This window comes from Orcinus orca, chromosome 3, assembly GCF_937001465.1.
Source record: "Orcinus orca chromosome 3, mOrcOrc1.1, whole genome shotgun sequence".
NCBI lineage: Eukaryota > Metazoa > Chordata > Mammalia > Artiodactyla > Delphinidae > Orcinus > Orcinus orca.
In genome coordinates this window covers 598,977-611,780 of record NC_064561.1, presented here as the reverse complement: position 1 = coordinate 611,780, position 12,804 = coordinate 598,977, and the positions used below count along the sequence as shown (strand labels likewise).

Here is a 12,804-nt window from a genome sequence, read left to right as displayed (position 1 = left end):
GGCGCTGGGTGTCCCCACCAGAGCAAACCCGCACACGGGACCCAACCCCTCCAGGTCTCCCAGCGAAAATAAACTCTGCTTCTCACTTTCAGAGGCGTCTTTCTGTCGCTAATTCAGAAGCACTTTCCTTCAACCAAGAGGAAGCGAGAGAGAGGACCGGGCAATAAGCGAAAAAGTAAGCCCTGCCGCCCGCCTGGACCTCGGGCGCCTTGTGGCCTCCTCCCTTGCTCCTGCCGCCTCCCTCCGGCCTCCCTCCTTTCTGAGCCTTGATCTGGGTCAGGCTGTCACTCCCGCTGCCCCCTCTGCTGCTGGCTGCACAGCCACGTGGCCTGACCCCTGATGCCCTCCCCAACCCTCCAGGGCAGCTTGCTCAGTCAGCTAAAAACCCCAGCGCTGCAGGATGGGGGTGTGGCTAGCGCATCCCCACGGCCTCTAGCCTCACCCCCAGAAGGCGGGGCCTCGCGCTCTCCAGGTGAAAGTGAGCCGGAGGCCAGAACCACACTGGTCCAGGGACTAGGATGGAGCCCTTCAAAGCACCCCGGGATGGGGCAGTGGCCTCATAGCGCCTTCTGGCATGCACTGCCTGCTGCTCTAGGCAAAGGCTGAGCATCCTCGCCCAGGGGGGAAGTAGGGCTCAGAGAGGCCAAGCAGCTTACCTGAGGGTACACGGCCAGCCTTGGGGGCCCAGTCCTGCTCCTCCCACTTCCTGGGACCGGCCTCCCGGGTGTCCTGGATGGTAGCTTAGTTACGTAGGCCCCTGGACCATCACCCCATCAGGGCCTGGGCTCATCCTCTGGCCGACCCACCCAGGGCCGCCCTGTGAGGGTGGGCGTGTGGCCTCCCCAGGCACCACCCGAGGACACACTGCCGTGTCAGGAAGTCTGGCAGGGATGTTAGAGGTGCCCCTTTACGCTGTGCCCTGGCCACCAGCAGAGCCCAGACCTGCCAAAGGTGGATGGAGCAGGGGGCTCTGGCCCTGAGCCCTGACCATCCTGGCACCCGGGCCTGTCCCCAGACCGTGCCGCCAGGACAAAGGCGTGGGGCCAGGCGGCAGTGACCCCTGGCTGCTCCCCTGCAGGGCGGCCACGGGGCCGTGGGGCCAAGGTGCCCAGGCTGGCGTGTGACGCAGCGGGCGTGATCCGCGTCAGTGACGACAGCAGCACAGAGTCGGACGGCGGCCTGGACAGCGACTTCCACTCCTCCCCCGAGTCCCTGATGGACGATGACGTGGTCATCGTGGACGCCATCGGGCTCCCGGCCGACGACCGCGGTGAGGGCCGTGGCCACCCCCACGCCCTCCCCCCAGGTCCTCCCCCCACGTCCCTGCTTCTCAGGCTCCGAGTGCGGGCGTTGGGGCGCGCGGCTGGCAAGGGCTGGTGGGGCTTAGGGAGAAGGTTCTGGACCCCTGGCTCAGCCCCGCTCCCCAGAGACCCCCGTCATCCTCAAGGGCCAGGGCTGGGAACAGGGCCGTGGGCAGGCGGCCTGGACAGTCCCCCTTGACCCTCTGGCCCCACAGGCCCCCTGTGTCCCCCACCGCGGGACCTGCACGGCCCCGGTGTCCTGGAGCGGGTGGAGCGGCTGAAGCAGGACCTGCTGGCCAAGGTGCAGGCGCTGGGCCGGGAGCTGCCCGTCAACACCCTGGACGAGCTCATTGACCAGCTCGGGGGTCCAGAGTGCGTGGCGGAGGTGAGCTCTGGTGCTCCCTGGTGGCCAGCTTGGCGGTGGCGGCGGAGCCGGGGGTGGGGGTGGGGGCGTGGGGGGGAGGGGGGAGGGGGGCGGCGGTGCTGCGGCTGCTGGGTCCAGCGTCCCGTGTCCTGCACTACCCCTTCAGCCACTGCCGCCCAGCTCCACGCCCACCTCCCCCGCACGCCCCCCTGGGCCAGGGCTCCCAGGCCTGATCCCCGACCCCGTCCCCCTCCCTGTCCCCGCTCCCGTCCTTCTTTCCCCCTGTGCTCCTGTGCTCTTCCCTGGGACGTCCCTCTGGTGCCACCTCAGTTTCATCTTGGCTCAGGCGGCTGGGTTGCCATAAAAAAACTTAGGAAGATGGCAGTTACCATTCCTGCTGATGGCCCCGTGGGCACCCGAGCCTGGCAAGAGGCCGGGTCCTGGCAGCCCCCTGCCACACACACCCAAGAGCCCCAGGGTCCCAGGTGGGGGGACAGGGAAACTGAGGCCCACGGGGACCAGCCCCTGGGCGACCACAGCGGCTGACAGCCTGTCCCCTCGCCCCCACCACGGCCACAGATGACCGGCAGGAAGGGCCGCGTGGTGTCCAGGTCCGACGGGACGGTGGCCTTCGAGTCCCGGGCGGAGCAGGGCCTCTCCATCGACCACGTGAACCTCAGGGAGAAGGAGCGCTTCATGAGCGGAGAGAAGGTGGGGTGCGGGGCTGTGCCTGGAGGGCACCCCTGTGCACCTGCGCATGGGCTGGGAGGCACAGGGGTCCCGAGCGGCTGGCTGGAGGACCACCAGCTGTGTGGGGGTGTGTGTGCTGTGCTCCTGTGCCTGTGTGGGGCCCTCACAGCGCCCCCCGGCCAGCCCCGCCTTCAGCCCGAGTCCCACGCGCCCTGTGTTGGTGCCTGGCCCACCGCTTCTCTGGGCTGCCCCGTGGGAGCTGATGTCCACAGGGCAGGCAGACCCTCCAGGGGTGACCCGGGATGGTCCAGATTCCATTCTAAGCCTTCGGAGACACCTTCACGGACACACACGTCTGAACTTCCTGTGTGGGTCCCCCCAGGTGCAGCCGGTTGAGCCAGGGCACGCAGGGTGCGGGGCGAGGAGGAGCAGGCTGCCCGCCCTGCCGCCCCACAGACCTGTCCCCGTCCACGTCCCTCTAGCTCGTGGCCATCATCTCAGAGGCCTCCAGCTCCGGCATCTCCCTCCAAGCCGACCGCCGGGTACCGAACCAGCGGCGCCGGGTGCACATGACACTGGAGCTGCCCTGGAGCGCCGACCGGGCCATCCAGCAGTTTGGTGAGCCCCGCCCCGCCCCAGGCCGCCCCACCCCGGGGCCTGCCTGGTCCCTAAAAGCCCTCTCTGCCTCCAGGCCGGACCCACCGCTCCAACCAGGTTTCCGCGCCTGAGTACATCTTCCTCATCTCAGAGCTGGCCGGGGAGCGCAGGTTTGCCTCCATCGTGGCCAAGAGGCTGGAGAGCCTGGTGAGCCTGTGGGCGGAGGGGCGGGCTGGGTGTGGGACTGGGCGGGGAGGCTCCCTGGGGAGGGCGGAGGGCGCAGGGAGGAGCACCACGTGGGCAACGTGTGACCGCTTCCCCCATCCCGGGCAGGGGGCTCTGACCCACGGGGACCGCCGAGCCACCGAGTCCCGTGACCTGAGCAAGTACAACTTTGAGAACAAGGTACCCGAGGTGGGAGAGCCCAGGAGAGGAGGGTCCTCGGGGTGCCAGGACCCCGAGACCTGGGGTGCCCCAGCCTCTGACGCGGCCCGCGGCCCTCACCCCTCCCCACAGTACGGCGCCCGGGCGCTCAGCTGCGTCCTCACCACCATCCTAAGCCAGACAGAGAGCAAGGTGCCGCTGCCCCAGGGCTACCCTGGAGGGGACGCCGCCTTCTTCCGTGGTGAGTTGGTGGACCCTCCCCACACACCCCAGGGGGACACGGGTCACGAGGGGGAGCCCCCGTGGGCTGGGGCGGGCAGGCGTGCGAGACTCTCCCTCCCCACAGACATGAAGCAGGGGCTGCTGTCCGTCGGCATCGGCGGGCGCGAGTCCCGGTCCGGCTGCCTGGACGTGGAGAAGGGTGAGTCCCACGCCCCCGGCCCCGCACCTCCTGGGTGGGTGGACAGGGAGGGCCGGCTGGACGCAGCCTGAGGCCCCCTGTCGCCAGCAGACTGCTCCATCAGCAAGTTCCTCAACCGCATCCTGGGGCTGGAGGTGCACAAGCAGAACACGCTCTTCCAGTACTTCTCCGACACCTTCGACCACCTCATCGCCGCCGACAAGAAGGAGGGCAAATACGACATGGGCATCCTGGGTGAGCCCCGCTGGGGATGCCCTTCCCCCCGGGCCCGGGCCCCCAGACCCGCCGCTGACCCCGCTTGCCCTCCCCAGACCTGGCCCCTGGCATTGACGAGATCTACGAGGAGAGCCAGCAGGTGTTCCTGGCCCCCGGCCACCCGCAGGATGGGCAGGTGGTCTTCTACAAGGTGAGCGGCTGCACCCGCCCGCCCCGCCCCCTCCCCTTACCCCCACCCCCCCTGATGCCTGCGTGTCCGCAGATCAGCGTGGACCGCGGCCTGAAGTGGGAGGAGGCCTATGCCCGGTCGCTGGAGCTGATGGGCACCCACGATGGCTTCTACCTCTCCTACAAGGTGGGCCCCCCAGCAAGCCTCCGGCGCACCCCCACGGGCAGGACCCTGGCTGGTGGGCCGGGAGGGGAGGGCAGCGGGCTGCACGGGCCCGCACACCGTGGGGACCCCTGCCCAGCACGTGCGGCGCAGCCCCAGCCTCACGCACGCCCCCACCCAGGTCCGCGGCAACAAGCCCAGCTGCCTGCTGGCCCAGCAGAACCGCGGCAAGCTCTTCACCGTGTACAAGCCCAACATCGGGCGGCAGAGCCAGCTGGAGACCTTAGACAGCCTGTGCCGGAGGTTTCACCGGGTAGGCCCCGACGGCCCCGCAGTGCGCCCCCACTGTGCCCCTGGCGCGCCCGTCCTCTGCAGCCCCCAGGCTGGCCCTCCACCTCCATGCTCCGCTGCCCTGGCCGCCAGGCGCAGGATGAGCGGGCCTGGGGCCTTCGGACCTCCTGTTCCCCACCTGCGCGCTGGGGAGCATGGACAGGCCGCGGTCCAGGGGCTCAACCGGCTGTGTCCACAGGTGACAGCGGAGGAGGCCAGAGAGCACTGGGAGAGCAGCTACACCTTCTCTCTGACTCACTGCAGCCACACCACATGGTGAGGGCCCAGGGCAGCCCGGGGGGAGTGGGGGGGGGTGTTGGGAGGGGCTCGCCCACGCCCCGTGCCGCAGCTGGTCTGAGCCGTGGTCCCCGCGCAGGAACCGGCACTGCCGGCTGGTGCAGGAGGGCAAGGACTGCGCGCAGGGCCTGAGGCTGCGACACCACTACATGCTGTGCGGGGCCCTGCTGCGCGTGTGGGGTCGCATCGCCGCCGTCATGGCCGACGTCACCAGCAGCAGCTACCTGCAGATCGTGCGCCTCAAGACCAAGGACAAGAAGAAGCAAGTTGGTGAGCAGTGGGCGCAGGAGGGGTGGGGGAGGGCGGTGTCCCGCCGGGAGGGGGGCGCCCCGCCCCTCGGGCCCTGACCGCCGGCCCCGCCCCCACCCCGCAGGCATCAAGATCCCTGAGGCCTGCGTGCGCCGCGTCCTGCAGGAGCTGCAGCTCATGGACGCCGATGTGAAGCGCAAGCAGGCACGTGCCCGGGGTCTCCCCGCGCTGCCGCCCGCCCCACGCCCGCTCGCGCTGCCCTGCGGCCCCGGCGAGGTCCTGGACCTCACGTACAGTCCGCCGGCCCAGGCCTTCCCGCCGCCCTCGCCCTTCGCCTTCCCGGCCCCGGCCCCCGGCCCCGGCGGCCTGCTGCTGGGTGTTCCCGACGCCCCGGCTGACCCCGCGGCGCTCCTGCACCAGGGTTGCGACATCAACTTCAAGGAGGTGCTGGAGGATATGCTGCGCTCCCTCAACGCCGCGCCGCCCCCTGAGCCCCCCGGCCTGCTGGGCGCCGGCGGGGGGGCAGCAGGCGCGCCGGAGGGCAGCGGGGGCCCCGAGCGGCAGAGCGTCATCCAGTTCAGCCCCCCCTTCCCCAACTCCTAGGCCCCGGGGCATCCTTCCCGCACGAAACTTATTTATCTATAATAGGCGCCCTGTCTACACCGGGGAAGCGGGTGGTGAGCAGGGCCAACAGCCCTGCGGACTACTGAGAGGAGCAGGCGGGGCCAGGAGCCCTTCGAGGCCGGGACAGGGGCCCTTCGTCCGGCCTCCCGAGGCCTCCACTGCAGTGCCTTCCCACCGGTGCCTGGGCAGACGCTCGAGACGCTGCCGGCCCTGGGGGTGCCCTCCAAGCCCTGCCTGGTGGGCAGTGGCCATGCGCAGGCCCCACTCAGGACACTCAGGGGCCAGGCAGGGCCTGGGGGTGGGGGGCCTCCTCTGTGCCTCTGTCCTCTGCTGCCCCCTTCCAGGCCGGGGTTGGGGCTCCCACCCCACCCACCTTACCAGGCCCGGTCAGCCCTGAAATCCACAAAACTGGGTGGCCCCAAGAGCTGGAAACTCAGGAAACCCCAGGTGCTCAGGGCCCCACCGCCTCTGGGGGGCTCCGTGGGGCAGATCTTCTATTAATATATGCAACCCCCTCCCTGCTCTCTGTGCCCTAAATTATTGCCCAGCCACCTCTCCCAGGGCCTGGAATCTCCTGCGGAGCTGGTGGGTGGCCCCCTGGTTTCTATGTGTATTTATAATGAATTCAAGTGTATATATGTAAAGAGATCTTTTTTAAATATATGTGCCTTTTCACTACTTCCCAGGCTGTCTGCTGCTCTGGCCTGCAGGGACGGCGGGGAGGGGCCGTACGGTGGTCCGGGGAGGCTGCTGGCGCTCCCTCTGCTGCCTCACCCCACCCACAGCGCCTGGCCTTCTGGATGACCGGGGCCAGGCTCGGGGAGACACCCGCCCCAGGAGGCTGTTTGTCCACTGCATGGTCCTGGCACCAGGGTAGCAGGCCAGCTGCCTCTGCACTGGCCGTACCAGGCCCCAGGCGTCTTGGAGCAGACACTGCTGCCTCCTGCCCACCGAGACGTGAGCCGCCTGGGCTCGTTCAGAACCCCATGTTCAGGACTGCGGGCTCTGCCTTGGTTTCTTTCCAGGTCTTCCTCGGGGTGTTTGTTGGTTGAGGCAGGCAGGGCAGCCTAGGGACAGGAGAGCCCAAGAGCTGGGCCCAGTCGAGAAGGCAGGACTGGACGCCAGGCCCTTCCTGGAAGCTGTCGGGAGCATGCCCGGCCTCTGGCCCGGAAGTGGGAGGGGGCTGCCCCCAGCCAGGAGGCGGACTGGTGGGTGGGAGTCGGGAGGCCCTGGTAGAAGCAGGCCCTGGTAGAGCAGCTCAGCCACTCTACAGCTGTGCCCCCCCCCCAACTCTCACCAGGATGGCTCTCCTGAGGTGCAGGCAGGCAGGCTGTGCCCACCAGCCCTCCTGGGGGGGCTCCCTCTGCCAGGTGAAGCCCGTGGGCAGGCCTGGTGCAGACTCCGCGTCCTCACCGCGAGGCGGGCTTGGTGCCCAGCTGGGCCCGACGCCCAGCTCAGGTGCAATGGGCCTCCAGTAGGCAGGCCCACAAGGCCCAGGTCGCCTGACCCTCCCACCTGGGTACACTGGAGGAGACCAAGGCCCCCCCGCGGGCCTAGAGCAGCGGGCCAGTCAGGAGGCGGCATCTCTGCCAGGATCAGCTCTGCCCTGGCTGGGCTGAGGAGATTAGCAGCTGGGGCAGCAGGGCAGGTGCAGCCCTCTGAACCCCGAGGGAACTCCACCTCCCACATCCCCCGCTCCCCAGCCTGGGGAGCTGACTACACCTGCACCTGAGCCCAGAGGGGCCTGGGACAAGACACCCCCCACCCCGCAAGTAAGCAAAAGCAACAAGCAAGTCAGTTTGTATTGTGTGTTTTATTCCCACAAGGCAGCAGGGGGTGGGGTTGCCGAGCCGTGAGCCGGGCCGAGGAACCTTCCTCCGGCAAGGGTGCACGCCGGGTTCTCGGGTCTGCCCCACCAGGGGCTGGTTTTCAGGCAGACCATCATGGACGCCGGGTGGAAGGCTCCGAGGGGCACAGGCGGCAGGCTCGGGTCGGGGGAGCACACTTGTGGAGCTAGAGGTAGCACGGCAGGTCCTTCTCTATCACCTGCGGGGGAAAGGGGGTCAGGGGCAGCTCTTCCCAGGGCCCTCCCGGGCAGGCTCCCCAACAGACACCTACCAGGGGCTCTTCCATGGGACCGTACCGCTTCACCACACAGCCGTTCTTGTCAATGAGGAACTGCGGGGGAGGCCGTGTCAGGACCCGAGGCCACCATGGGGCTGGGGCGAGCCAGCAGTCCCCATGCACCGCCCCATTTAGGTCAGGGCCAGGGACCCTCGAAGCAGCCCAGCTGTGGCTGGGTCTGTCCCCGTCCCCCAGGCCCCCAGCATGCCTTACCTTGGTGAAGTTCCATTTGATGGCACTAGAAAAGAAGCGTGAGATCGTGAGGAATCCCGTGGCAGCTGCAGACCCCCCATTGCCCCGGGGGAGCCATCCTGACCCCCCCCCCACTCCCCGCCTCGGCCCCCAACTCACTTTCCCAGCATGCCCCTCCCATTGGGCTGGACTTTCATCCACTTCCACAGTGGGTGGGCATCATCCCCATTCACACAGATCTTGCTGAACATGTCGAATTTGACGTTATGGCCAGCAGCGAACTCTTTGATCTCGGCGTTACTCCCTGGCTCCTGTGCAGACAGGGGTGCTGGGGTGAGTAGGGAGGAGCCTGTACCCCTTTGGCTCCCACGCCTGCACACAGGGACACAGGGACATCCAGGGCCAGCCATGACGCACCTGCTTCCCGAACTGGTTGCAAGGGAAGGCCAGGATCCGTAAACCACGCTCAGCGAATCGGGCGTGCAGGTCGACCAGCTGAGTGTAGTTTACCTCCGTCTTGCCTCATTGCGAGGCCACATTGGTGATGATGCACACGTAGCCCCTGGAGGCAGGACAAGGCGGTCAGGTCATGGCCGCGACCTTCCCCCTGCTCCCTCCACCAAGTGGGCAGGTACCCACCGGTACTTGTCCAGGTTAACCATGTGCCCGTCGATGTCCTTAGCTGAGAATTCGTGCATGGAGCGAGCACTGCGCCAGTCGTCGCGGGACGCGCACTGCAAGGCAAGGGCATGACGAGTGGCCGGCGGACCTCGGGGCCTGGAGCCCGCGGCCGCCCGGCCCGCTCGCCCAGCCCGCTCGCCCAGCTCGCCGAGGGAGGAAAACCGGAGTCCTGGGGCAAGTAAAAGGGGAGGCTCCATCTCCTCGAAGGCGCACGCTCCCCTTCACAGCAGGGCACATTTGACCGTAGACACTGAGACCCAGGAAGTGTTCGGAACCCCGCCAGGTACGCCAGCGGGTGGGGACGCCGCCCGCGGGTGTGGGGGCCCCGCGCGCACCGCGTCTGGGGACTCGCTGCCGCAACCTCTTTCCCCGGCCGCGGGCCCCACCTGTCCAGGGCTCTTGGAAGTCGGTGGAAGCCGGGGGCGCGCCCTCCTGCGACAGCACGCTCGAGCCCTCCGCCTCCGGGGGGCTCGGCGCCGCCGCCCGGCCAGCAACCGGCGCCGCTGCCTGCGACGACCCGGGGAGCGGGCGGCTGCGCGGCCCATGCCCGCCCGTCTCCGGCCGCACCTGTGCCCACCGAGCGCCGCGCCCAGGGGACAAAGGGCCGGTAGCCAAGGGCGCTGGGCCGCTCCTCTGTGACGCCACCGCGCGGGACCCCGGGGCGCGCAGGGCGGGGGAGGGGCAGTGACGCCCCGTGGCGCGTGATCCCGGATTTCCACCCCGTCGGACACCCCCGCTCTCCGGGCCGCAGGCGGGGCTCCAGTGGCCAACGACGCCTCCCCCAGCTGCCCCGACGCTGCAGCTTCTGTGCGTCTGGGGCGCCCACCCGGGGGTCCCGACCGCCCAGCCCTGTCCCTGGCTCCCCCGGACGCGGCCCCCGCCCCCCACCGAGACTCGGACCGTGATCCCGGCCCGCGCGCTACCCACGGCCCCGACGGCCGCGGACGGGGCGCCGAGCGCTGTCCGCGCGCCCGAGGCCGGCGCCCCGCGTCCAAGGTCGCCGCGGCCCCGCGCGCCGTAAGGCAGGCCGCGCGCCCGCCCAACGGCCAGTGGCGCCGCGCTCACCATAGTGCTGGCCAGGCCGGGCACGGCCAGGGCCCCGCAAAGAAGCGTCGGCTTCAGCAGACGACACAGGCGGTTGAAACTCATCGCGGCGGCAGCGGGGGCTCCCCGGGAGGCAGCGCTCCTCCCCTCGCCGAGCCGACCAATGGACGCGCGCCGGCGCGCCTTGCCTCCCTGCCCTAGGCCACGCCTTCCAGCGCCCTCATTGGTTGGATGCGTCGGCTCTGCAGACGCGTGCCGGCGCCAGCCAATACGGGGCCGGGGTGTGTTGGCGGAGGGGGGCGGCGGGGGGGGGGCGGCTGGGCGGGGCCGGGGCCCGACGGCGGTTTTCGTCACTGTGACTGCGCATGCTCATCGGCGGGCGGGTGGCAACGTAGACGCCAGCGGTGCGGAGAAGGCTTGCGAACAGTTATCTGCACTGAGGGATGCCCGACAACTTGAGATACTACTGGAAACCCGTGGCGGGGGGGGGAGGGGTGGGTGGGCTGGCTCGAACTCTCAGAAAACTCGCTCCAGCTCATTGAAAACTGTTTTTTGGGGTTTTTTTTTGCGGTACGCGGGCCTCTCACTGTTGTGGCCTCTCCCGTTGCGGAGCACAGGCTCCGGACGCGCAGGCTCAGCGGCCATGGCTCACGGGCCCAGCCGCTCCGCGGCACGTGGGATCATCCCAGACCGGGGCACGAACCTGTGTCCCCTCCATCGGCAGGCGGACTCTCAACCACTGCGCCACCAGGGAAGCCCGTGGTTTTTGTTTTTAATGTAAATAAAACCACGCTGGTTGTCGGAGAACCCCCCACTCGGGCTGCGGTGTCGCTGCGAGGGCCTGGGGGTCACCTAAGGCGACAGCCCCGGACGGCGGCGTCCCTGCTGCAGGGTGCGCCGTCAGCACAGAGCCGAGTGTCGCCGCCCTTGGACACCGCCGCCTTAGCTGCTTGTATAAGTGACACGTGAGCCCTGGGGAGGGCCGTTAGCAATTTACCCTGTGGTCCCGCCCCCCTTTCTCCTGGAGGACGCGCAGGTGTGTGCTTAGCAAGGAAAGCGCCAGCCCAGAGGGATCTGTTGTCATTTGCAACGTGACACAGCGTGCGGTTCGGGATGGGGCTCCCGCTGGCTTGGTTCCAAGCTCATTTCCACTCGAGGCTCAGGCGTTTGGCCACTGCCCAGACCCACCCCATTCTCGGGATCTGAGTCACAGAATTCCACACCGGCCTGGCTGCCCCCACCCCCAGCCGTAGCTGGACGTTGACCTGCCGCCAGGAGGGTGTTGTGCTGCCCGTGAACTTCTCTCTCTCCTTCTTGGACCCTCCCGGTGAACGTTTCTGCAGAGGCTTTGGGGGCAGGACTTTCGGGGCTGGGGTCCTTTGGGGGAGAAAACGAGCCCCCTCCCTCTGCCCCAACCCAGGCCAACCCAGGGCTTAGACGGCCGAGTTTGGTGGCAAAGGGGACAGGATCCCCGGGACCAGGTTGCTACATTCCTTCCTTGCCCAATAGCCTTCACGTGCTTCTCCCTCTCAGCCTGGTCACGAGGGGCCGGCGACTTCTGAAGTCGTTTCTTGGCTGGGAGCTCCCATTATCTCAACTGGGTGCCTCACTTCTCAGGAAACCCCCTCCTCACTTCCGCCCCCTGGCAGCACTGGGTGTCAGGCCACCCTGGTGAGTCTGAGTGGCCCTTGGGAAGCCTCAGCTGTTCCCAGTTTCCCTTCAGCTGGTATCTGAAACTTTGTCGTGAAGATGGCCACCGGCTTGCTATTTACTTGAGGGTTTCCAGAAAAACAGCTCAGGGCGACCTTCCCTCCCCTTGGAGCCCACCGAGGGGGAGAGATGGAGCAAGGCCTCAGCCCATTCCTGACTTCAGGCCAGTTAAAATAAGAGCAGAACTGGGCAGGATGAGCTGCCCACTGTGGTCCCACTTGCTCTGAGGTTTGTGCCTGGGTTTCACCGCTTTTCCACACTTTCCCCACTTTACAGAGGAGCAGTGGAATCCTGGGGAAGTCTCAAGGCTCCAGCGAGGCTCCCCTGTGGTGACCAAAGTGCCTGTGTCCCCCAGTGGGGACGCTGAGTTGCTTACCAACCAGAGGCCTTTCCGGAACCAGCGCCTGATTTCTTCTTAGAAAAAAAAATGTTTTTAATTGAGTTAAAATCCACATAACATAAATTCACCATTTTAACCAAAGTGTACAATTAAGTCATTTCTAGTATATTCACAACATTGTGGAACCATCACCACTATCTAATTCTGGAACATTCTCATCACCCCAGAAAGAAACCCCGTCTGCATTTGTAGTCAACCCCCCAGCCCCTGGCCCCCACCGTCTACTTCCTGTCTCTATGAATTTGACTTCTCTAGGGACCTCATATGAGTGGAATCAGACAGTACTTCACTTTCTGTGACTGGCTTATATCATTCAGCACCCCAAAAAGTAACCCCCTGTCCCCATTACCAGTCTCCTCCAGCCCCCTCCCCCAGCCCCTGACAACCATGAATCCACTCTTTGTGGATTTGCCTGTTCTAGACGTTTCACATCATGTACTGTGTGGCCTCTTGCGTCTGGTGTCTCTCACTGAACATCACGTCTTCAGGGTTCATCCACGTTGTAGTGTGAGTCAGTGCTTCTCTCCTTTTCATGCGGAGTAATATCCTATTATATGAATGGACCATATTGCGTTTATCCATTTGTCCATTGATGGGTTGTTCCACCTTTTGGCTTTGTAACGCTGTACAAGTTTTTGTGTGGGCATATGTGTTCATTTCTGCTGGGTATGCACCTCAGAGTGGAACTTCCGGGTCACATGGTAACTCTGTGTAACTATCTGAGGATCTGCCAGACTTTCCCACAGCCACTGGTCCATCTCACATCCCCACTCAGGAGTGTGAGGGTAGTGGCCTGATTTTTTTTTTTCTGATTTCTTTTTTGTTTAAACATTTATTTTATTGAAGTAT

General features: G+C 66.5%; 2 protein-coding genes across 6 annotated transcripts in view; one reads left to right on the top strand and one right to left on the bottom strand.

Annotated features, from left to right (window-relative positions):
• SBNO2 (strawberry notch homolog 2) overlaps positions 1–6,482 on the top strand; it is a 45,280-nt gene extending 38,798 nt beyond the window's left edge. The window contains exons 17-32 of one of the 3 annotated variants that reach the window (XM_049708440.1): positions 93–175; positions 1,079–1,270; positions 1,517–1,686; positions 2,245–2,376; positions 2,838–2,973; positions 3,047–3,159; positions 3,286–3,357; positions 3,469–3,577; positions 3,683–3,757; positions 3,845–3,991; positions 4,069–4,163; positions 4,236–4,328; positions 4,486–4,617; positions 4,834–4,910; positions 5,011–5,201; positions 5,305–6,482. In XM_049708440.1, the coding sequence (XP_049564397.1) occupies positions 93–175; positions 1,079–1,270; positions 1,517–1,686; positions 2,245–2,376; positions 2,838–2,973; positions 3,047–3,159; positions 3,286–3,357; positions 3,469–3,577; positions 3,683–3,757; positions 3,845–3,991; positions 4,069–4,163; positions 4,236–4,328; positions 4,486–4,617; positions 4,834–4,910; positions 5,011–5,201; positions 5,305–5,783 (2,296 nt within the window). In that variant the 3' untranslated portion in view covers positions 5,784–6,482. The remainder of the gene's footprint in view (positions 1–92; positions 176–1,078; positions 1,271–1,516; positions 1,687–2,244; positions 2,377–2,837; positions 2,974–3,046; positions 3,160–3,285; positions 3,358–3,468; positions 3,578–3,682; positions 3,758–3,844; positions 3,992–4,068; positions 4,164–4,235; positions 4,329–4,485; positions 4,618–4,833; positions 4,911–5,010; positions 5,202–5,304) is intronic. The other 2 variants (XM_049708441.1, XM_049708442.1) reach the window with 2 other exon arrangements.
• A 1,116-nt stretch (positions 6,483–7,598) lies between these two features.
• On the bottom strand, positions 7,599–10,022 carry GPX4 (glutathione peroxidase 4). 3 transcript variants are annotated; one of them, XM_004285874.4, is made up of 7 exons: positions 9,867–10,022; positions 8,760–8,854; positions 8,538–8,682; positions 8,280–8,431; positions 8,142–8,166; positions 7,923–7,982; positions 7,599–7,850 (listed from the first exon to the last, which is right to left on the bottom strand). In XM_004285874.4, the coding sequence occupies exons 1-7, from the start codon at positions 9,948–9,950 to the stop codon at positions 7,818–7,820; spliced, it is 594 nt and encodes a 197-aa protein (XP_004285922.2). In that variant the 5' UTR covers positions 9,951–10,022; the 3' UTR covers positions 7,599–7,817. The 3 variants fall into 3 exon arrangements, with proteins under 3 accessions (XP_004285922.2, XP_049564402.1, XP_033272680.1); XM_049708445.1 differs by lacking the exon at positions 9,867–10,022 and adding an exon at positions 9,095–9,838; XM_033416789.2 differs by lacking the exon at positions 9,867–10,022 and adding an exon at positions 9,188–9,835.
• Positions 10,023–12,804: the final 2,782 nt, after the last annotated feature.